General features: G+C 40.2%; 1 protein-coding gene across 1 annotated transcript; it reads left to right on the top strand.

Moving 5' to 3' along the window:
- Window positions 1-532: 532 nt before the first annotated feature.
- Window positions 533-25534, top strand: dkc1 (dyskeratosis congenita 1, dyskerin). The gene is made up of 15 exons (XM_079835238.1): window positions 533-608; window positions 1231-1292; window positions 8247-8333; window positions 8653-8744; window positions 10326-10510; window positions 10610-10674; window positions 12779-12905; window positions 15134-15264; window positions 15520-15663; window positions 20904-21024; window positions 21209-21327; window positions 21410-21513; window positions 23146-23194; window positions 24941-25108; window positions 25204-25534. The coding sequence occupies exons 1-15, from the start codon at window positions 593-595 to the stop codon at window positions 25270-25272; spliced, it is 1539 nt and encodes a 512-aa protein (XP_079691364.1). The 5' UTR covers window positions 533-592; the 3' UTR covers window positions 25273-25534.
- The last annotated feature ends 568 nt before the right edge of the window (window positions 25535-26102 follow it).

The following is a 26102-nucleotide window of genomic DNA, read 5'->3' as shown; positions in this document are numbered from 1 at the left end:
TATTTTGGAAAGATTTAGAAAACTTTATTAATAGAAAAATGAATTGTATGATAGAAATATGTGTATTTGATGTCCTTTTTTATACTCAGAATGATAACTTAGAATGCAAAGAACAATATATTATAGAGTTATTGATTTTATTAGGAAAATATCATATACATAAAAAAAGTGGGCTCAATGTAAACCAAATTTTTCACACTTTGTAAATGACTTTACATTCTATGTAAATCTCTTGGAACAAGCAAAGAACAAAAAAGCAATGAAACGTAATGCTTTGAAAGCACTGGACTTTATGTAATTTTTTGTTTGTATGTTTTTTTTTTTCATTTACTGACAGCTAAAGTTAATGTGATATTATGAGTATGTAATACCTCATGTTCTTATGGCATTGAATAAAAAATAAAATAAAAAAAAACAAGCCGCAGATTTCCCTGTGATCCCGTTGGACGTCCACGTTCCTCGTTCTCAACGCTATAATATCGCGATGCTACATATCGCGAGACGTGAGCCCGCTCTCTCCGCCTCTGCAGTGAAATGCGCATGCGCGCTCTGCCACACGTGCTGCAGTTCTCTGAAGCGCGCAGCAGCGAAGATGGCGGACACGGAAAGTAAGCTCATGGTTTACACTTTTGCGTCATTTTAGCTACGATTCCTGTATTAGTGCTTAAATGGAAGCTGTACTTTATTGTGCGTTGTTATTCATATATATTAATGTGATTAAGAAGTGTAGATTTAAACTGATCAGGACAGCGCGCGCGATTCCCGGCCGCGTGTGGAAATGCTAGACTTTCACACTTCTACTTTTAGTTGTCGTCTTGGTAATTAATCCTGCTATTAATGTTAGCTAATTTATTCCCCAACTCAAATAACCTGTCACGAGCTAGCTAATAATATGTAGTACATGTTAAAAAGCCTAATAACTTGTTGTCTTAGTTAAATATAAGGTAAATTTACTATTTTTCACTTCTCTACTACAATGTATCGTAGCACAATGTGATATGTAGTAACATGCAGTGGTTTACTGTAACGTTTAAGGTTAAAAATGTAACTTAAAGCCAATTTTGTGGCAAGTCAAACGCCACGTGCTGGTCGCTCAGGCCACGTGGTTGCAGCAACTGCACGCGCTCAGGCTTGATTTAACACACATTGTGTGTGTTGGTGTGTAGTTCTGCTCAACTTTTTCCCAAATGAATGTTCATAAAGTGATTTGTAACTCTGTTTTGTCCTCAGTGGGTTCGGCTAAGAAAGAGAAGAAAAGGAAGTCACAGAAGTTTTCATCTGGAGAAGTTGGGGTAATTGCACTTTTGTGCATGCATTTTTCTTGATTTCTGTATGATTTATCAGGTTATTATCACGCTATGTCCTATTTTAACTTTGCATGTGCTAATGCATAAGCAGTGCTCAACACATTTCTCATCCCACGTGTTCTCATTCATAACCAGTGTTCCGGTGTAACTAATGGAGTACGCAATTTAATTGCAAAAATAAATGTAACTGTTATTATGGCTGCAAGATTATGACAAATCATAATTGTCGATTATTCCCTTGTAATTGTGATTTATTAATTACGATTATTCTATAGCATTAAGCCTCAAAAGTCAAATATACATTGGTTTGGTTTCATTAAAGGTGCACTATGTAAATTTTTTTCATTAAAGTATCCAAAAACCACTAGGCCAGTGTTATATATTTTGTACAGTTGAGTACTTGCAATATCCTAAATCGTGAGAGAATTGCTATTTTACCCGAGGAACTGGGACGTGTGAGGGCGTGGCCTGTCGATGACATATCTGCGTTAGTTTGTGGTTTTATTCTGCAGAAACGCTTTACTCTCACTGCAGTGTGAACAAGTGTCATAGCAGAGTAACGTCATCCCATCATCGACACACTCAGATGTGTCTAATATGATTAGCAGAGATGCGTTACCTCACACTCATGAGCGGAGGAAGTGGCGCTGCGACTGTGGCTTCATAATAAAAGTCCTGCTGCTCGCGAGGCGTGTGTTGCGTTCATCTCATTAACAATCACTCCAGCGGTTCCTCAGCTTCATTCTGCACTCAAACTTAGAATCATCAGACTACGCCTTTGTTTTGAATAGGCGACCTCTAGCGGACGGAAAACTTACATTGTGCACCTTTAAATAAAAAAAAGTAAAAATATGCATGATAGTGTTGTTCAAAAAATTAAAACAATGGGGAAAACTTAAGAACCTGTAGAAAGAAAGAAAAAACATTAAATACACCGAATAATATAAGTGGACTGTTTTTGTGTAATTGCGATTACATTTGATTTAATAATTACATAATTGTGGCATCTCATGATTACAAATTTGATTAATTTTGCAGCCCTGTCTAATTACTACAGTATAGGGGTGTAACGATTCGTTTTAACAACGATTCGATTCGTATCACGATTTGAGGTTGTCGATACGATTCAAGGACGATATTGGTTCATTTAGAACGATACGATCCGAAACGATTCAGTGACTTGAAATCGATTCAGTAACTTTTTAGCCAAAAATTGTGTGACTGAAATAAATATCTGGATACTGGTCATTGCAGGTGAAGTTTCCTAGACTCCTGTTGTTTCTTGTAAGGGAATCAGGTATCAATTAATTATGGATATAAACAAACAAGTAAACAAAAATTTATGGCAAATGCATTCAAATTTTATTTGAATAAAATGCAACCAACAGTTTAGGTTGAATTAACAGGAAGTTAACCTTTTCTGCTCTCATTTTCAATATTCAATACATTTTCAATAAAAGCACAGTAAGTGCAACAACCAACATTTCAACAGTAGGTTAACCTGCTACTTCTGCTTTTGTTTTCCAACATACAAATATTAAAATATTAATATAAAAAAATAAAGTGCAACTAACTTCTCTTCAGGTTTAATTAAAAGTAGGTTTACCTGCTACTTTTGCTGTTGTTTTTCAACATTAAAATAATACAAATACAATATTAATATCAAAAATAAAGTGCAACCAACATTTCTTCAGGTTGAATAAACTGGCTGAACCTGCTACTACAGGGCTCGACATTAGGCCGGTTCACACGCTTGTCCTTCGGACAAGTAAATCTGTCATTCACTTGTCCGAGTAAAACATTTGCTTGTCCGGATTTTTTTTGTAAATATAATCTATTCTGAAGCAATATTCTCACCAGTGTTTAATCAGCTTTGACATATTTAAATATGCATATTTGTCATATTTGTACCTTTTTATAAAGGGCATTTTTTCATATCTTATTAAATATAGGGTATGCTTCGGCTTTCCTTTTATATTCTTAAATTTGATCAATAAATTAAACTAGAATAAGACACTATAGGCTGTTACCAATCAAATTAAATCATTTACACTGAAAAATTACAACTGCATTAAATAATTTTATGAGATTATTTTAAATATTTTTGAATATACAAATAAGAAATGTTGGGAAGATGAAACTAAACCACCAGTAGGTGGCAGCAGGTGACCGTCTTAATGAGCGATTCATTGAGTCGATTCAGTGAAACGGCTGAATCATTCAAGAATTTGGCGGTCGTTTACGAATAGGCCATTGAATCTTTGATTCAACCGATTCATTAAAACGCTGAATCATTCACTAACACACAATGTTCCTGTGAGATGCGTTACGGTTCTGCTGTGATATTTGTTTGGAACTATTTTCGCTGCTGAAATAGAACAAAAACAGTCCATATTGCTTCTAAAATGTAAGTGACTTAATGTTAAATTGTTTATGGAACTGGCTTATGAAATCAGTGTCATTTTCAGTCGTGATGGTATTCAGGAAAACAACACTCTTGTTAGAGTAATGTTGCTTAACTGTATCATATGTTATAAATATAAAAACTGCACAATTTTAACTGTGTATGTTAACTGAGTTTCTTTGTATGAGCGGCGCTCATTTGTTTTCGTTCTCGAGATGCTGCGCGAGCCTCAACACTTCAGAACACTTCTCTGTGCGTTCACTATGTCACCAGCAGTATTAAAAACTCGCTCTGCTGGCACACTGCTGCCAGTAATGCACAGGTAACATTTAGCAAGGGTTGAAAGTACAGTTAGCTCTTTCTCCTGGTGGCTTGATTATTTCTCGCTCGTTATCTTCTCCTCTGTCATCCGCCATACTTTGTTTTGTTTTCTTAGCGCTGCTGCTGGTGCGTGGCGATGATGTCACAGATAGGCAGACTGAATCGAGTAACGTTTAACGCCTTTATCATTAAAAGTGCTAAGAAAAAACATCCATATAAAGTCTGACGTGCTTAAATCCAATGCGTCATTTCCTATTATCGATACAATCGATTGATTACCTTTTAAAACGATGTTAGATCGATACATGTCGTCCGGAAGGCCAACTTGCCGAGCACAGATCGATGTAGTTAGATCATAGGAATATAAATCGATACATCGATGTAGTAGATGAATCGTTACACCCCTACTACAGTATAATGATCGAGGTAGTTTAAATGTTGGAAAATGATAAACAAAATTTGTACAAACTTTTTAAATGTAATCTGTTTCAGTTACTTTATTAGAGTAATGTAACTGTTACTCTACGCATTACATTTTAAAAAGGGTAACTTGTAATCTGTAACTGATTACTTTTCCAAAGTAACCTTCCCAACTCTGTTCATTTTATTTCCATATTGTAATGAGTATAACTGGACTTTCAATGAGAAAAGAAATGTTTAGCGTTGTCACGATACGGGAATGTCCAACTTCGATACGATGCCTTGAAAAATATCAATATTCGATAGGGCTGTGCAATTAATCGAATTTCGATTTTGCCTCCCAACGATCACCAAAATAGTACAATCGAGAAAAAACGATTATTTTGCCATGTTCAGTTTTGCAAGAACACTCTTATTTTGCGTTCTGAATGAAACGCGCACATCCGCCCCTCCCGAAGCCACAAACTCTCTCAGTTCGTGAGTCTCGTGACTCGTGTGCATATCATCCGCTGGAACTTAAAAACTCGGCGCGAGTAAAGATGGCAGAAGGAGGGCAGTTACGGCAGAAGGAGGGCAGTTACAGCAGAAGGAGGGCAGTTACAGCAGAAGGAGGGCAGTTACAGCAGCGTTTGGTGAGCAATAAAAGTAAAACCAACTCCGTTGTCTGGGAACAGTTTGGCTCAGAGGAATCAGACGACGAGCAGAAACATGCGGCGTGCAAGATTTGCTACATATAGTGGCTGCAACGCAAGCGGGAACATCACGAATTTGTTTAACCACTTGAAAATTAAACACAGAGTGACCTATGACAATCTAATAAAGAAACAAAAACTGACGAGAGCAGGGGTGCCGTGTAAACGTCCTTTTTTCCTTCATATTTTTCAAATAATTCTCTCTTTGTAAACTTTGTTCAATGCATGCGAGTGTTGTCATTTCGCCGTCTTCACCCGGGTTTAGTGCCAGAAGACGCGAATGAGAAGACGCGCGCGCTGTGAGAAAATGTGCGTCTCACAGCGCGCAAATATTGAGTTCTCTTTCAAGCCTTGCTCTTGAACGGACAAACTCACACAAAACGTATGTCAACATGTCCATCTTGATGAGTATCCTAGCAGACATAGTCTGTATATGCCTTAAGTGAACTTTATACAGTCGAGAAAGACGACGCATATCCGATCATTAGGTCTTAAAGGGACAGTAGCATTAGGTCTTAAAGGAGCAGTAGCATTAGGTCTTAAAGGGACAGTAGCATTAGGTCTTAAAGGGGCAGTAGCCTTTACTGCTGTCTGTTTAATGTCAAACAACAAAAGACAAGGACATCACTCACCGCTCTTGATTGAATAGCTTTTGTAAGTTTAATAGGATTAATCTTTAATATATGCACTTAAATATATGCAATGTTATTTTACATTTGATACATTTCTGTACCTGAAAACTAATGTTAGACGTACCTGAAAAGCATATCTAGCCGAACCATATTGTTGATCTTATTTATTTGTGATTATCATTTTTACGTGAATACTTTTATACTTTGATTTGAATACATGTTATAATATTTATTTTAATAGTTCAAAAAGTACAACAAATGTTACAATTTCAATTGAATTGTTGAAAGGTGTATTTTTAATAAATGCAACACATTCCCAAAGTCATGTGAAATAATCGTGTTACATAATCGTGATTTCAATATTGACCAAAATAATCGTGATTATGATTTTTTCCATAATCGAGCAGCCCTAATATTCGATACCACGGAGGAACCGCCATACTGATAATTTGTCTCTTTTTGATAATTATTGATGAGCTATTACAACAAAATAACCCAAGTTTTTGAAAAATGAGACGAATGATCAGTTTGGTGGTATATATGCAGGGCTCCAGAATACAAATCAGTTAAGGAGCCATTGGCTCCTATAAGGGGATATAAATATAAGTATTAGTGCATGAATCATGACAGTGATATCCTCTGCATATATTTAGCAAAATACCCTTTTTCTATAACTATTTTTTCTAGCTGACTAACGAGTTTATGGGAATTGAATGTTTTTTTCTGAGGTAAATCTGACGTTACGTGATGAGATACAAGCTCTTTCCCAGGTCAAATGATCGGGCGATCTGTCAGGCCACATTAAAGAGCGCCAAAACTACATTTATTGCGTGTATTTTGTGATAAGATTAACAAACATATTAAAGGTGACACTTAAGTACAAATCTTACTACTATTATGGATGGCTGCACAACGATCGAGGTGAAGAGGCTATTTTTAGTTTTGACATGTGTTTCTGACGGAAAGCTGGCCCTTGCTGTCTCAGTTCTTATTTTAGTGCTCAAACTGCAACTTTGCTTGTCTTATATTACGTCAACACAACAAAAGGTGTGATGGTCTACTCATCACAGAACATGCAGATAAAAAGGCACGCAATTTCTTAACATGTACGCTTATTTGGTCGCCAGTGGCGTTCTCTGCAAAAATATCACTCGCAAATTAATATTTAGTTGTAGTCTGGAGCCCTGATATGGCCATTTTCCCTGTGATATCGATACTTTTCAAGGTATCGAAGTTTGATATTCCAGTCTTCTGACACAACTAACCATTTCTTTTTCACTGCTTTTCTATACACACTTCAGAGGGAGGCTTTATTTGAATTGAACTACATTTACAAAAAAAGACAAGTAAACAGTGTAATAAAATAAGAACAACTAATTTCAAACGATGGCACAAATTCACTAGAATAAAGAAATAAATGTGGCTTTAAGTTGTGTGAACAGGTTATTATTCAGGTGAGAAGTAATACAGAAATTAATCAGTGCCATTGAATACAAAATAGCTATTGATAGTTTTCATTGTAAATACAGACTAAGGCTTACAATTAAAGTTACAAAAGTTGTTCAGGCAATGACAATGACAGTGTTTACTTAACAATGTTTATATAGTGATATGTTTTAGACAGTTGTAACAATGCATATTTTATCTCATCTGAACTTGAATGAGGTGCAAACATTTCAAAATAAGAGTCCCGGTGTATTTCGAGCTTGTTTATCATTAAGTCACGCATTATATATTAGTTTTTGCTTGCACAATAAATTGTATTTAATTTAATTCCCATTTAATTCATAGTCAGGAGGAAAGACCAGTATTTGACACACATTCAATAAAGTATCAGGGTTATAATAGTTCACTAAAACCATTCATTACTTGAAATTAAAAAAATAAAATAAACTTATTTGAAGCTTTAGCTTAGCCTTATATGGCCTACTGACTAAAACAGAAATACAGAGTTATAAAAACTATATAGCTATTTTTAAAAAACAAAGTGATTTGAGCTCTGTTTCGTTTATTTGTAATGTCAAAAACAAAATGTCAATGTCAGTTCAAGTGACCGTCGGTTATGTAATGTTTAATGTATTACAATTTAACTCATTAGATTTTAGGAGACTAAAACTACTATAGATTTAAAATCTTATGATATTTAGTCTACTAAAAACAATTCAGGTGACTAAAATATGACTTCAACTAAATGGCATTTTAATTAACACTGGAATGCACGTATCCAATATACTGATACACACACACACACATTTTCTCTCTATTAACCTTCAAAACTGACCTTCTGAGAAATTTTGCAGTTATAATTGTAGTTTGGCTAAATGAGCGGCAGTTCTGGAATATTTGACCAATCATAGTTAAACTTTGTTTGAATTTTCTGATATCAGTACCAACGTATGACATTGTTGACATTTGACATGTTGTTTTCAAAATCTGTTTGCTAATAACATTATTGAACCGTTCCCATCAGGACATTCAGGAGAGTGGAGACTTCCTCATCAAACCTGAGTCAAAGGTCGCGAGCTTAGACACGTCCCAGTGGCCGTTACTGCTAAAGGTCAGTGTCTGTTTACCCACAAGCCCTTTCACCAAGTGTGTGTGGCATGATGAACGTGTTTATCCATTCGCTGAGCGCCGCTGGTGCTGTCCCTCGCAGGCCTTGCGGTCCGTTCTGGGCCGCGGGGTTACGGCCGTCCGGCTCGGCTCCGGTGGTCCGGTGTTCTGCCGGGTCAGCGGATGAGGGTCAGATGGCTGGAGCGAGGGTCAGGCCGGCTCTGGCAAAGACGATTAGACGTGTCTGATCACACATCAGCACACTAGGGGCTGATTTCAATGTGGTCACTTCTGCTTTGACCTGTAAACCTGTCTGTCCGCAGAACTTTGATAAGCTGAACATCAGGACGGCTCATTACACTCCTCTGCCACACGGATCCAATCCGCTCAAGAGGAACATCAGTGATTACGTCAGGTACTAAACCCTGGATTCATAATCTAATGGAAGACACAGGGGTGTGCGATCTGACATTGAGGATATCCCTCACTTCACACAAACACACCTAGAGGGCATGATTTACTCTTAAAATGTATTTATAATTCCCACAAAAATCAAGATAAAGGGAACAAAATCCCCTGTATGACTTATATGATGTAATATAGTTGATTAATATCAGTCGTTTTTCTCCTAATATCAGCACGATTACAAATGTACTATTTATACAACAGTTCAATAAACAAGTTAAAATTAAGATTAAAGATTAAAGAATTAAAATTATAAATCGGATGAATGGTTCAATGACTCACTCATAAAGAGTCAAATGCTTTGCTCCTGAATGAGTCGGATGAATGATTCAATGACTCGCTCATAAAGAGTCAAATGCTTTGCTCCTGAATGAATCGGATGAATGATTCAATGACTCACTCATTAAGAGTCAAATGTTTCGCTCCTGAATGAATTGGATAAATGATTCAATGACTCACTCATTAAGAGTCAAATGCTTTGCTCCTGAATGAGTCGGATGAATGATTCAATGACTCGCTCATAAAGAGTCAAATGCTTTGCTCCTGAATGAATTGGATGAATGATTCAATGACTCCCTCATTGAGAGAATCAAATGCTTTGTTCCTGAATGAATCTGTTGAATGAATGATTCAATGACTCCCTCATTGAGAGAATCAAATGCTTTGTTCCTGAATGAATCTGTTGAATGAATGATTCAATGACTCCCTCATTGAGAGAATCAAATGCTTTGTTCCTGAATATCTGTTGAATGAATGATTCAATGACTCCCTCATTGAGAGAATCAAATGCTTTGTTCCTGAATGAATCTGTTGAATGAATGATTCATTGACTCCCTCATTGAGAGAATCAAATGCTTTGTTCCTGAATGAACGAATCAGTTGAATCACTCATTAACAGACTTTCTGCCACATACTAATTTTACATTTAAAGTATTTTATTCTTGAAATGTAAAATTAATATTCAATGGTTTTTAAAACATAATTAAATTAAACTCATTCATGACCATCTGAGTCCGTGTAAATGATCCAAATCCACTTCAGATTCTGTGCTTCCTCTGCACTGCAAAGATGAATTATGTTGATACTGTTTTAATTTGCCCTATTGTGTCTTATTCTAACAATTTATTGATTAAATGTAAAGATGTAAGAATTTGACACAAGTTAGATACATTTGATTAGGTTAGAAAAAGTGGCTTTATAAAGGTAGAAATGGCTGTAAAAATCAATGTAAACTTATTGGAAAGGATGATTTCTGTCACTGATGTGAACTGACCACCTCAGAATATAAAGAATATCAAAGACTTCAGGAGTCCTAAATCTAACAAAGAACCAACACAATTTTTGCATATTTTGTCCAGATCGCACACCCCTAGTACGCCACATGATGATGTGATATAGATTGCATTAGCACTTTGTGCAAAGATGACCAGCTATCTATCACCCATGACTGATGGTTTCTCCGCACATGTGATGGTGTAGTGAAGTCGCACCACATGTTCTCACGAGTGTCGTTTTGACTCCTCCTCTCCAGGGCTGGATTCATCAACCTGGACAAACCTGCCAACCCCTCGTCCCATGAAGTCGTCGCTTGGATCAAGAGGATTCTTCGTGTGGAGAAAACGGGTCACAGTGGCACGCTCGACCCCAAAGTCACAGGTTGCTTGATCGTGTGTGTGGAGCGAGCCACGCGATTGGTCAAATCCCAGCAGAGCGCAGGTGGGTCAGCCGAAGCACCTCAGGTCAACAATTAAACGTGTTCAACCTCACATTAAAATCAGTGGCCTCTCCTTACTACTCTTGTGCCATTGCTTTTAGGCAAAGAGTATGTGGGCATAGTACGGCTGCACAATGCGCTAGAGAACGAACACCAGCTAGCCAGGGTAAGTAGGAATGTGTTCTGATTAAACGGAGATGAGGAATATGACTAAACCACTGATCTATATAATGATTGGATGGCTCGTTGCGTTCTAAACTGGCATTGGATGGGGAAGCCACAGGACGTGTTCGGGCGGCCATCTTGGTATTCACTGTCATTGACTTACAGCCAAAACATGGCACTGTCATGAGCAATCCAGTTCTCGATATAGATCAGTGCTGTAAATCATAGGGCTGGGTAAAAAATATAGATTTCTCAATTTTAATCGATTCTCACTTTTACAAAACAATATCGATTCTTAAATCCCAAGAATCGATTAGTCTATTTTTCTTTTTTACGAAATTCAAAAACATAAATACCGTTTTGGGGCTGTGGCGTGAGATCGCCTTGCAAACCTGAACGGATCTTCTCTTCCGCTTTTATACCAGTAACAGCGCGAAATAAACATGAATGAGCTTCTGAAAGTGTTAAAAGATACAGGACAACTTACCGAAATCCGTATCATGTCATAGAATCGCTCAATCAGTGTTTCAACCGCAGAAAGACGTCAGTAAAACGGCTTACAAGTAAACAACGTCACGCAACGCCACATTTACCTCAGAAAAACCATATCCAGTGTCCATAAACTCATTAGTCAGCTGGAAAAATGAACTCTAGAGAGGAGCATTTTGCTAATTATATGCCCCACATTACATAGGATATTCATTGTCAATGTTCTTCAATATTTAATAATTCTGGCAAGTTTTGACAGACACCCTTTAAATGTTTATATTTAAAAAAAAAACTAATTGGAGTAGAATTATGATTATGTAATTGTAAAGTTAATATTATAACTTTATTATTATATAAAAAAAGCATAATTTAGTGTAATTTAAGTGTTTGTATACCAATCAGTTATTTTTTACCTTCAATATTAGTCGGCTAATGTATCAACTGACTCCCATAGTTTACAACATTAGTTCAGAAATTAGTTTTCCTTGAGAATTTTCCATGTATTATAACGGATATAAATCCAAAATAATCCATATTGAATTGAATCGAAAATCAAAAGCATGTGAATCGAATTGTGAAATTTGTGTCAATACCCAGCCCTAGTAAATAATAGGGCTGGGTATCGATTGAGATGTTTCGTTTCGATTCAACTCAATGAATATAGATTTAATTTAAATAGCCTATTATATTTATAAAAAAGAACAGTTAACATGAGTTTATAAGTGGGTAATTAAAAAGAAATTAAGAGCCACAAACCTGTCTATTAAACTCTTTTTATTTTAGGTACACTTGTGTACATTAAAACAGAACCCATATCTATATTTCAAATGCATACAATTATGTTAAATACAATACAATTTTGTTTTTATGGATATTTTGATACACTTATTCTATAACATAAAAAGGATATTGGATGATTTTCAGTAATGGACAAGCATTTCTTGTGATTTAGCCGACCGTCATTCAGACTCAGTCTGTTTTTATGGAGGCTTTTTCCTCCAGGGGCGTCTGAGCTTTGATTCATGCCCCGGATGATGCATTATATTTCGTCACTATCTCTGTTATTTGCGTGCCTTCCTTAAATGCGATTGCTATTCGATTTTATCTTAACGACAAGCATATGCTATACCAGGCATCGATTCTTGGCCTTGAGAATAGATTTTGAATCGACCACATTTTAAAAAACGAAAAATCCTTTTTTTTTTTTTTTTTTTTTGCCCAGCCCTAGTAAATATGACTTTGTTAGAAATCATCCAATTATTTACCTAGACTTGCCTGAAAACCCCTGGTTTAATGCGTAAAAGTCCGAAATGCACCACTCTTGTTTTTATTTGTGTATTTGAAAGCAGTTTAAAGAGGTTGTTGTGTTTGATTGCTGTATGTGTGGTGATGAGCTTGTTTATCCATTCTCTGAGTGTCTCCCGGCCCTCTCTCTCTCTCTGCTGGTCTCCGGCTCTGCCTCAGTGTTCTGCTGTAGCAGCCGCTCTGAGACTCCTGCAGGAGGAGGGCCTGGAGTCACCGAAGAAGAGCTGACATTCCTGAACACATGCACATGGGCCGTGTGACCTGCAGGAAGTCTTGGGAGAGATTATCAGTGTGTGTGTGTTTCTCTGCAGGCTATGGAGTGTTTAACAGGAGCCCTGTTCCAGAGGCCTCCGCTCATCGCCGCGGTCAAGCGCCAGCTCAGAGTGCGGACCATCTATGAGAGCAAGCTTATTGAATATGATGCCGAGAGAAGATTAGGTAGGACCCTGTGGTTTTGTGCAAATTGCATTTCTTGTTGACTAATTATTTGTAAGCCACATGATGTGATTTAGATTGCATTAGCACTCTGTGCAAAGATGACTGTCTATCTATCACCCAAGACTGATGGCTTTAATGCAACCCTCTACAGACACAGCTATACGCAGTTAAATGGCTAAATCATACCCGGCCAAACGCCTCCCATACGCGACTAAACTGAAAAAGCATGCGCGGGCAAAATCATACTCGATTGAACCGTTCTCATACGTGCCTAAATCGCTAAATCATACGCAGCCAAGCCGTTAAATCAAAGGCGGCTAAATCATACTTGGCTAAATGCGCGGTTAAACCGCTCCTACGCGGCTAAGCCATTAAATCATATGCAGCTAAACCACTCACGCGACTAAATTGTTAAATCATACACGGCTAAACCTCTCACGCGACTAAATCGCTAAAAAATACCTGCCTAAATCATACGTGTCTAAACTACTCATGTGCGACTCATTTGTTAAATCATACACTGCTAAGCCACTCATACGCGACTAAATCGTACGCGAATGCTAAATCATACCCGGCTAAATCGCTCGTAAACAGCTAAATCATACGCAGTTATACCGCTCCTACGCGGCTAAACCGTTAACTAGTACGCAACTAAATCGTTAAATCATGTGCGACTGCTAAATCATATACGGCTAAACCTCTCCCACGTGGCTAAATCGCTCGTAAGCAGCTAAATCATACGCCTTTATACCGCTCGTACATAGCTATATCGCTAATTCATACGCGGCTAAACCACTCATACGCAACTAAATCGTTAAATCATGTGCGACTACTAAATCACACACGGCTAAACCTCTCCCATGTGGCTAAATCGCTCGTAAGCAGCTAAATCATACGCCTTTATACCGCTCGTACACGGCTATATCGCTAATTCATACGCGGCTAAACCACTCATACGCAACTAAATCGTTAAATCATGTGCGACTACTAAATCACACACACGGCTAAACCTCTCCCACGTGGCTAAATCGCTCGTAAGCAGCTAAATCATACGCCTTTATACCGCTCGTACACAGCTATATTGCTAATTCATACGCGGCTAAACCACTCATACGCGACTAAATCGTTAAATCATGTGCGACTGCTAAACCTCCCACGTGGCTAAATCGCTCGTAAGCAGCTAAATCATACGCCTTTATACCGCTCGTACACAGCTATATTGCTAATTCATACGCGGCTAAACCACTCATACGCGACTAAATCGTTAAATCATGTGCGACTGCTAAATCATACACAGCTAAACCTCTCCCACGTGGCTAAATCGCTCGTAAGCAGCTAAATCATACGCCTTTATACCGCTCGTACACGGCTATATCGCTAATTCATACGTGACTAAACCACTCATACGCGACTAAATCGTTAAATCATGTGCGACTGCTAAACCTCCCACGTGGCTAAATCGCTCGTAAGCAGCTAAATCATACGCCTTTATACCGCTCGTACACGGCTATATCGCTAATTCATACGTGACTAAACCACTCATACGCGACTAAATCGTTAAATCATGTGCGACTGCTAAACCTCCCACGTGGCTAAATCGCTCGTAAGCAGCTAAATCATACGCCTTTATACCGCTCGTACACGGCTATATCGCTAATTCATACGCGGCTAAACCACTCATACGCGACTAAATCGTTAAATCATGTGCGACTGCTAAACCTCCCACGTGGCTAAATCGCTCGTAAGCAGCTAAATCATACGCCTTTATACCGCTCGTACACGGCTATATCGCTAATTCATACGTGACTAAATCATTAAATCATGTGCGACTGCTAAATCATACACGGCTAAACCTCTCCCACGTGGCTAAATTGCTCGTACGCAGCTAAATCATACGCAGTTATTCCGTTCATACGCGACTAAAGAGTTGAATCATACACTGCTAAATCGGCAATTCATACGTGTCTAAACCACTCATACGCGGGCTTGTACGTGACTAAATCGCTAAATCCTACGCGGATAAATCATACGCAGCTAAACCACTCAAATACGTGGCTAAACCGTCACTGAAATCATTGGGCCCTACTAATTTGTTGGAAACGCACTAGCCAATTGCGATTCTTTTCTTTTCTTTCTCCCCAAGGTGTGTGTAGAGGGTTGTAATGCGCTGTAATGAGTTTGTTCCTGTAGTGCAGGGTGGTCAGTAATTGTCTGTTTTGCATCCACAGGTATTTTCTGGGTGAGCTGTGAGGCGGGCACATACATCCGGACTCTGTGTGTCCACCTGGGTCTGCTGCTGGGGGTCGGAGGTCAGATGCAGGAGCTGCGCAGAGTCCGCTCCGGGGTTCTGGGGGAGATGGTGTGTGTTGACATCAGAGTCTATCTGCAGACCCAAAGTGTTGAGTTCAGTTCTGGGCTTTCTCCCCAGTTCTGCTAATTATTCTTTGGCACAGAAAGCGGCTGTGGTTATACAAATATGAAGTGGTTATGCTCTGGCCTCCTTCATCAATCTTCAGCCTACATGTTGACCGATGGATGAATTAAAGGTTTTAATAAACGATTGAGGCCAATTGAAAGCTTCTCATTGGCTGATACCAGTGTTTGTTTCTCGAAGGATAACTTGGTGACCATGCATGACGTGTTGGACGCCCAGTGGCAGTTTGACCACAACAAAGATGAGACGTACCTGAGGAGAGTCATCTACCCTCTGGAGAAGCTGCTCATCTCACACAAGAGGATCGTCATGAAGGACAGCGCGGTATGGACACTAACACGCTTTATTATGAAGTGGGCGTGTCTGACGACGTGTTAATTTTGACTGCAAATTTTGATTGTTTTAGTCAGTCTTTTAACTAAAATGCCATTTAGTTTTAGTCATATTTTAGTCACCTGAATTGTTTTAGTCGACTAAATATCATACGATTTTAAGTCTACAGTAGTTTTAGTCTCCTAAAATCTAATGAGTTTAGTTCAGTTGTAATACATTAAGCATTTAAGCGTTACATAACGACTCACTAGAACTGACATTTTGTTTTTGACATTAAAAATATACGAAGGAGCTCAATTAACTTTTTGTTTGTTTTTAAAAACTTCTATATAGTTTTTATAACTTTGTATTTCTGTTTTAGTTAGTATATCATGTATTTCTGTTTTAGTTAGTATATCATGTAAAGCTATGCTTTAGGCTAAACGGCAAAATCATATGCGGTTAAACTGAAAAAGCTTATGCGGCTAGACCGCTCCCATACGCGACTAAATCATACACGGCTAAACGGTTCTCATACGTGGCTAAGACGTTAAATCATACGCGACTAAACAGCTAAATCTTATGCGGCTAAATCATACGCGGCTAAACCATACGTGGCTAAACCGCTCCCATAGGCGACTAAATCATACGCGGCTGCTAAACCGCTCCCATAGGCGACTAAATCATACGTGGCTAAACCACTCACATAGGCGACTAAATCATACGTGGCTAAACCGCACCCATAGGCGACTAAATCATACGCGGCTAAACCGCTCCCATAGGCGACTAAATCATGCGCGGCTAAACCGCTCCCATAGGCGACTAAATCATACGCGGCTAAACCGCTCCCATAGGCGACTAAATCATACACGGCTAAACCGCTCCCATAGGCGGCTAAACCATACGTGGCTAAACGGTTCTCATACGTGGCTAAGATGTTAAATCATACGCGACTAAACAGCTAAATCTTATGCGGCTAAATCATACGCGGCTAAACCGCTCCCATAGGCGACTAAATCATACACGGCAAAACCGCTCCCATAGGCGACTAAATCATACGCGGCAAAACCGCTCCCATAGGCGACTAAATCATTCGCGGCTAAACCGCTCCCATAGGCGACTAAATCATTCGCGGCTAAACCGCTCCCATAGGCGACTAAATCATTCGCGGCTAAACCGCTCCCATAGGCGACTAAATCATACGCCGCTAAACCGCTCCCATAGGCGACTAAATCATACGCCGCTAAACCGCTCCCATAGGCGACTAAATCATTCGCGGCTAAACCGCTCCCATAGGCGACTAAATCATACGCCGCTAAACCGCTCCCATAGGCGACTAAATCATACGCCGCTAAACCGCTCCCATAGGCGGCTAAACCATACGTGGCTAAACGGTTCTCATTCGTGGCTAAGATGTTAAATCATACGCGACTAAACAGCTAAATCTTATGCGGCTAAATCATACGCGGCTAAACCGCTCCCATAGGCGACTAAATCATACACGGCAAAACCGCTCCCATAGGCGACTAAATCATACGCGGCAAAACCGCTCCCATAGGCGACTAAATCATACACGGCAAAACCGCTCCCATAGGCGACTAAATCATACGCGGCAAAACCGCTCCCATAGGCGACTAAATCATTCGCGGCTAAACCGCTCCCATAGGCGACTAAATCATTCGCGGCTAAACCGCTCCCATAGGGGACTAAATCATACGCCGCTAAACCGCTCCCATAGGCGACTAAATCATACGCCGCTAAACCGCTCCCATAGGCGACTAAATCATACGCCGCTAAACCGCTCCCATAGGCGACTAAATCATACGCCGCTAAACCGCTCCCATAGGCGACTAAATCATACGCCGCTAAACCGCTCCCATAGGCGACTAAATCATACGCCGCTAAACCGCTCCCATAGGCGACTAAATCATACGCGACTAAACAGCTAAATCTTATGCGGCTAAATCATACGCGGCTAAACCATACGTGGCTAAACCGCTCCCATAGGCGACTAAATCATTCGCGGCTAAACCGCTCCCATAGGCGACTAAATCATTCGCGGCTAAACCGCTCCCATAGGCGACTAAATCATACGCGGCTAAACCGCTCCCATAGGCGACTAAATCATTCGCGGCTAAACCGCTCCCATAGGCGACTAAATCATACGCGGCTAAACCGCTCCCATAGGCGACTAAATCATACGCCGCTAAACCGCTCCCATAGGCGACTAAATCATGCGCGGCTAAACCGCTCCCATAGACGACTAAATCATTCGCCGCTAAACCGCTCCCATAGACGACTAAATCATTCACGGCTAAACCGCTCCCATAGGCGACTAAATCATACGCCGCTAAACCGCTCCCATAGGCGACTAAATCATGCGCGGCTAAACCGCTCCCATAGACGACTAAATCATTCGCCGCTAAACCGCTCCCATAGGCGACTAAATCATACGCGGCTAAACCGCTCCCATAGGCGACTAAATCATACGCGGCTAAACCGCTCCCATAGGCGACTAAATCATTCGCGGCTAAACCGCTCCCATAGGCGACTAAATCATACGCGGCTAAACCGCTCCCATAGGCGACTAAATCATACGCCGCTAAACCGCTCCCATAGGCGACTAAATCATGCGCGGCTAAACCGCTCCCATAGACGACTAAATCATTCGCCGCTAAACCGCTCCCATAGACGACTAAATCATTCGCCGCTAAACCGCTCCCATAGGCGACTAAATCATACGCCGCTAAACCGCTCCCATAGGCGACTAAATCATGCGCGGCTAAACCGCTCCCATAGACGACTAAATCATTCGCCGCTAAACCGCTCCCATAGGCGACTAAATCATACGCGGCTAAACCGCTCCCATAGGCGACTAAATCATTCGCGGCTAAACCGCTCCCATAGGCGACTAAATCATACGCGGCTAAACCGCTCCCATAGGCGACTAAATCATACGCCGCTAAACCGCTCCCATAGGCGACTAAATCATGCGCGGCTAAACCGCTCCCATAGACGACTAAATCATTCGCCGCTAAACCGCTCCCATAGGCACTAAATCATTCGCGGCTAAACCGCTCGCATAGGCGACTAAATCATACGCGGCTAAACCGCTCCCATAGGCGACTAAATCATTTGCGGCTAAACCGCTCTCATAGGCGACTAAATCATACGTGGCTAAACCGCTCCCATAGGCGACTAAATCATACGCCGCTAAACCGCTCCCATAGGCGACTAAATCATACGCCGCTAAACCGCTCCCATAGGCGACTAAATCATACGCGGCTAAACCGCTCCCATAGGCGACTAAATCATACGCGGCTAAACCGCTCCCATAGGCGACTAAATCATACGCGGCTAAACCGCTCCCATAGGCGACTAAATCATACGCGGCTAAACCGCTCCCATAGGCGACTAAATCATACGCCGCTAAACCGCTCCCATAGACGACTAAATCATGCGCGGCTAAACCGCTCCCATAGGCGACTAAATCATACGCGGCTAAACCGCTCCCATAGGCGACTAAATCATACGCCGCTAAACCGCTCCCATAGACGACTAAATCATACGCCGCTAAACCGCTCCCATAGGCGACTAAATCATACGCCGCTAAACCGCTCCCATAGGCGACTAAATCATACGCCGCTAAACCGCTCCCATAGGCGACTAAATCATACGCCGCTAAACCGCTCCCATAGGCGACTAAATCATGCGCGGCTAAACCGCTCCCATAGACGACTAAATCATTCGCCGCTAAACCGCTCCCATAGGCGACTAAATCATACGTGGTTAAATCATATGGCTAAGCCATTAAATCGTACTCTGCTAAGCCGCTCGATGCCATCTTCATAGCGCAGGACGCCGGGTAACATGATCTTAGCGCCGTAACATATCGCGTTCACCTGTGAGGAAAACACCAGTGTTAGTTTCGTTGATCAATAATTTGTCAGTAATATAAACAGCTAAATCATACGTGGTTAAATCATATGGCTAAGCCATTAAATCGTACTCTGCTAAGCCGCTAACTCGTACGTGGGCGGTTAAGCCATCACGGAAATCATTGAGCCCTACTAATTTGGTGGAAACACATACTAGCCAATGGCGATTTGTTTCACCAAGGTGTGTTGAGGGTTGTAATGTGACGGCTAAGCCTCCCACGTACGAGTTGGCGGCTTAGCAGAGTACGATTTAATGGCTTAGCAGAGTACGATTTAATGGCTTAGCAGAGTACGATTTAATGGCTTAGCAGAGTACGATTTAATGGCTTAGCAGAGTACGATTTAATGGCTTAGCAGAGTACGATTTAATGGCTTAGCCGTATGATTTTGCAGTGATTTAGCTGTTTATCCGCGTGTGATTTAACGGTTTAGCCACGTATGATTTAGCTGTTTAGCCACGTATTTAACGTCTTGGCCAAGTATGGGAACCATTTAGCCGTGTATGAACGGTTTAGCCGCTTAAGATTTAGCCACGTATGATTTAGCCGTTTAGCCCAAAGCATAGCTTTACATGATATACTAACTTTGTATTTGTTTTAGTTAGTAACTTATTTAAAGCTTTAGCTTAACATGATTGATTATGTTTATTTTATTTTAATTTCAGTTAACATTTATTTAATTTCAAGTAACGAAGATTTTTTTAATGGTTTTAGTGAACTATTATAACCTGATACTTTTATTTAATGTGTCAAATACTGGTCTTTCCTCCTGACTATGAATTAAATGGGAATTAAATTAAATAAAATGTATTGTGTAAGCAAAAACGAATATATAATGCGTGACTTTTTAATTAGAAACCAGCTGGAAATACACCGGGACTCTTATTTTGAAATGTCTGCGCCTCTATTGCAGTTGCAGGAGCTCATTCAAGTTCAGGAGATAAAATATACATTGTTACAACCGTCTAAAACCTATTACTATATAAACATCGTAAAGTAAACACTGTCATTATTCATCAGCATTAGTTCATAAACAATAGTCTGGCATAAATGTGTTATTGATTGATTGAGCCGCTCTGGAGCTGGATTGGGGATGAGTGAGTTACACAGGTCATCAGTTCTGACCCCATCTCTTCCCTAATCCACCCTCACTAACATTTGTCTCGTTTATTTCTTGACGAATGACAGTTGATTTTCCTCAGTTTTTGTCATCCAACACTAGTTTTTATTGAGTTATCGTCTCGTTTTCGTCAGTGAAAAAAGGTAATTGACAAATTATTGGTCAACGAAACTAACACTGGTGTTTTCCTCACAGGTGAACGCGATATGTTACGGTGCTAAGATCATGTTACCCGGCGTCCTGCGCTATGAAGATGGCATCGAGTTGAATCAAGACATCGTCATTATAACCACTAAAGGAGAAGCCATTTGTACAGGTAAACGCCGGCTCTTGCTGCCCCAGCATGCATCATTCTAAGCCACATGATGTGATGTAGATTGCATTAGCACCAGTGCAAAGATGACTGTTTATCTATCACCCGAGGCTGATGGCTGTGTAAACGTCCATCTCTTATAACCGATACAAGTGAGCAGATTCACACTCGATGTGCTTTTCTCCAGCGGTCGCCCTGATGACAACAGCCGTCATTTCCACATGTGACCACGGGATTGTGGCCAAAATCAAGAGGGTCATTATGGAGCGAGACACATATCCACGCAAATGGGGTCTGGGACCGAAGGTGAGGAACGCAGAGAGAAATCCCACTTCTGCTGACGCCACCGCTGGACTCGTTTAATAATGTGGCGGCTCTTGTGTTTCAGGCGAGTCAGAAGAAGATGATGATTCAGAAAGGACTTCTAGACAAACACGGCAAACCGAACGGCAGCACTCCCACAGACTGGAAAGAGGGATATGTAGACTACAGGTACATCTATCTCAACCATAAACTGACCAGTCGTCTTTCTAGATTAACGTCGTGTTTACAGCTGGTGTTGATGCGTTTGGTGGAGAAGATCACAAGTAGACGAGGGAGGCCTGTACCATGAAGCCGGTTTAGCTGGCTAGCCTGATATATTTAAGCTTAGTTTGTGCCAATCCTGGGTTTTAGGTACCATTAATAGTGGTTTGGCTTTTAGCAGTGTTCATCTCTCTAAAGTAACTTGCGCTCCACAGCTGACCTGCTCCAGGGCATGATATGTTCTGGATAAGAGATCTCAAACTGAGCAAAGTGACACACCTCTGCAATAAAGTCTCTCCTCCTGTTTCTACTCCAAATTAAAGGTCACTACATAAGCGATTTTTAAAGACTAAAGTGTCTGGCTTTTAACAAGTCTTATTTATAATAATAATAATTTTGAATGAATTAGATATCATTTATGTAATTTATTATAATTATCAGTTCATGTGCAAAGCATGTGATCGCTCCCGCGATTATTGTCTGCTATAGACTATTTGCTTATTTATTAAATCCAGGCAATTATCTGATTAAACGTTGATTAAAATCAAAATACAATTTATACAAAACGAAATTCACATTAAAGAAAGACTTTCTATGCAAAATCAGGCATTTTTTTTTTCAAAATCATTTCTGACCTTCTGTCTTCTGACATATTACGTATATTTTCACTTTTCATAATCAATCTAGCCTAGATTGAATTTAAAAATAACATTATAATATTTAAACACAAACAGGAACTTCCTGTAAATGCTCAAAGTACGAATCATACAGAAAATGCTTTCACACTAGAAACGAACCGAACCTTTGTTCAGTTTGATCTGCACCGAGAAACTCTTTTTGTCGGACCAAACTGAAAAGTCAGAAAATCCGGACCAAACCAGCTAGGTGTCTTTCGATCTGCAAATTTTCCACAAATTGAACAGGGAAGGCGGTCGGCCGAAAGTTAACTTGATAAAGTTTTAAATATGGATATTTTTCTTACAAACGCGTTGATTCGCTTCAGAAGGCCTTTATTAACACCCCAGAGCCGCTGGAGCAGTTATATGACGGACAGATGCACTTTATATGGACTTCAAAAACAGAGCAACTATTACTGCAATTCTAAAGCTTGGATTAGCCTGGACTTTTGTAATATAACTCAGATTTTATTCGTCTGAAAGAAGAATGTCACACACACCTCGGATGAGTTGAGGGAGAGTAAATCAAGGGCTAATTTTAATTTTTGGGTGAACTATCCCTTTAACACCAGCTCTAAATGCATGATTACATTTTCTGCAGTTTAAATTCTTAAAGTGCCCACAGGATGTCACCATTTATCAGTGAAATGACAAACCTGATAGCCTTTAAAGATGACTCTTGATGTTTAGTAGAGCTGTTCCTGCAGACTGTTATCCCTTTTTGGTCTGCGGTGACCCTGGAGGGAGTCTGTCTGCTAAAGCAAACCCAGAGCTCAGGATAGTGCCGTCTGCAGAGGGCCTGACGGTCACCTGAGCGCTCGGGACAAACCCGTCTCCAGAGGCTTACGAGCTTTTCAAGTCATGTGGGTTTGGAGTGAAATGTCTATTTATTTATTATTTTACTCCTCTCTCTCTCTCCTAGCACACCAAAGGTGAAAAAGGGTGAAGCTGCTGCTCCGGCTGGACCAAAGGTAAATTTTTTTAATTTTGAAGCTCATTGTTTACATGACAACTCAACAATAGCTGATTGATTTAACCCAGTGTTCCAGTTTACATGCATGACTTTATAAATCCGGTTATTCATAACGTGATGTGATCATGTTTCTATACATGTGAGATGTTAAGTGAGCAGGATTTTGACTGCACCACTTCTACTTTGGCTAAAGGAGATGAGAACACATTTTTATAAGTTCTTGGGTCCATTTCTTTTCAGCCATCAGTCAACTAGTTAATTGCTAAAATGTATGCATCGTAAAATGGTTTGAGATTCAGGGCTGAGAGCATATGTAGACCGGACAATGTTGCATACAATAAGAGAAACACTTGGATATGTGCCTCTAGGTGCGGGCCATATGACAAATCTTGTCACAATATACATTGTTATCGTGAAATAAAATTAATATCAGTTATGTTTGCTTAAAGTTTATATCAAAATTTAATTGCAATTTCATTAATCTCATCAACTTCAAAAACACAAATGAATGCTGGTCTAACACAAGTAAACTCGCGCTCACTGAAGACAGTCGCTGATAAAATGTGGACAAACATGTGGATGGTGGTCCAGTGGGTTAAACCACTGATCTGATATGCAGAAGGTTGATGGTTCGATCCCAGCGGTCACCACCAGTGTGTCCATGAGCAAGACACTTTACTCCACATTACACCAGGGGGATTGTCCCTGTAATAAGGGCACTGTAAGTCGCTTTGGATAAAAGCGGATAAAAGCGACTGCCAAATGCATAAATGTAAAATGTAAACTACAATAGAACAAAGACACAAATGAAAAGGACATATTTGAAAAACTTTAAGAACTGGAAATAAACTACAATAGAACTAATCTGGTTTCTTAGGCTGTTGTCACTTTAAGACGAGAGCACTGATCTAATAACTGATACACACGCGCTCTCTCAACCACTTGCGTTCACTTAAAGGGTTAGTTCACCCAAAAATGTAAATTAATTCCTCACCCTCATGTGGTTGGACACCCGTCAGACCTCCGTTCATCTTCAGACACAAATGAAGATATTTTAGTGTAAATCTGATGGCTCTGAAAGGCCTCCATTGGCTCAATGCACTTTACACTCTCAAGACCCTTAAAAGACACTAAAGACGTCGATACAAAGTCCATCCCACTACAGCGGCTCTACAATAACTTTATGAATCGGCGACAATAGTTTTTGTGCGGAAAAAACCCTAAATAACGACTTATATAGTGATGACGATTTCAAAACACGGCATCATGAAGCGTTATGAATCAGTGAGTCGAATCATGATTCGGATCGCGTGTCAAACTGCTGAATCGACTCACTGATTCATAACGCTTCGAAGCTTCATGATGCCGTGTTTTGAAATCGTCATCACTATATAAGTCGTTATTTAGGGTTTTTTGCGCACAAAAACTATTCTCGTCGCTTCATAAAGTTATTGTAGAACTACTGTAGTGAGATGGACTTTGTAACGACGTCTTTAGTGCCTTTTAAGGGTCTTGAGAGTGTAAAGTGCATTGAGCCAATGGAGGCCTTTCAGAGCCATCAGATTTACACTAAAATATCTTAATTTGTGTCTGAAGATGAACGGAGGTCTGACGGGTGTCCAACCACATGACAGTAAGTAATTAATGTCAATTTCATTTTTGGGTGAACTAACCCTTTAAGATCGTGCCTGTAAACACACACTGCTTCTCTATTGGTGTTGAACTAACACTCTTGTTTTTGCAGAGGAAACGTGATGAGAGCGGAAGTGAAAGCGACGCTGCAGCTGCTGCTCAGGACACATCCAAGACAGAGGAAGAAATGAAAAAGGAGAAGAAGAAAAAGAAGAAAGAAAAGAAAATGAAGCTAGCAGAAGAGGCGGCAGCTGAGGCTCCAGCGGAGGAAGAAACCGAGGTCAGCCGGGTTTCAGTGTTCAGATCACACACACACACACACACACACATCAGTGTTTTCACATGATCTTCTAAACACACTCCTTCCACACGCAGGTCACGGAGAGCGCAAAGAAGAAGAAGAAGAAGAAAAAGGCGAAGGAAGCTGAGGCTGGCTCAGATTGAGCAGAGACTGGTGTAATGTTGAGATTGAGAGCAGATCTGTCCAATGGAAACCTCCTTCCTGTCAGTGTGTGGTGGACGACGGGCTGGTCAAGAGCTATGGCAGTGAAGATGATTCTTGTAAATGGTTGACTTTTATTTTTTTTTGTCCAAATGAAACCCGTATTGTTGGGTGTGTTCATGTTATTTGAAAGGTTTTGTTTTTTATTGTAAATACAGAAGTTGTAATCCTGTAATCAAATGAAACATGACTTGACTTTTTACAAAAAATGGCCCCTTTATTTCCTTCTGTAACACTGGCGTACTTCATTTACTGTGGGTTTATGGGATTGTTCTCTTCTGCCCTCTCATTGGACAGGATTTATCCAGCAGTGCACACTGGCTCTGACGCAGCGTTTGGGCGGAGGCTTGTCATTCACATCTAGATTAACCATCTAAAGAGAGATGATATAGTTCATACGTCTTTAGACAATGCCTTTTGTTCAGTTTTGTATCAGTTGGTGCATCAGGCCTTTAGGGCTCATCTTATAGTGTTATCTAGAAAGCTCAGGAGACGCCCACACTTGTGCATTCGAGATTCTGATGGCAGGGTTTCCACAGCTCTTAAACGGATAGTTCACCCAAAATGAAAAATTCTGTCATTTTTCTCACCCTCATGTTCCAAACCTGTTTGAGTTTCTTTGTTCTGCTGAACACAAATGATATTTTGAAGAATGTTTGTAATAAAGCAGAGAGAAACCATTGACTACCATAGTATTTGTTTCCTACTATGGTAGTCAATAGTTGCTCAATCGGCTTGGGTAAATGACAGATCTTCATTTTTGGGTGAACTA

This window comes from Gobio gobio (genome assembly GCF_949357685.1).
Source record: "Gobio gobio genome assembly, chromosome: 14".
NCBI classification, from domain to species: Eukaryota; Metazoa; Chordata; class Actinopteri; order Cypriniformes; family Gobionidae; genus Gobio; species Gobio gobio.
Note: the sequence above shows the minus strand (reverse complement) of the source record. Positions and strands in the feature narration are given on the sequence as shown.

Bases quoted from the DNA above. Each gene is read 5' to 3' on its own strand.
- dkc1 (XM_079835238.1), top strand. The intron at 15,664-20,903 runs GTATGGACACTA...TTTTCCTCACAG, and splicing joins TCGTCATGAAGGACAGCGCG to GTGAACGCGATATGTTACGG. The intron at 25,109-25,203 runs GTCAGCCGGGTT...TTCCACACGCAG, and splicing joins CAGCGGAGGAAGAAACCGAG to GTCACGGAGAGCGCAAAGAA.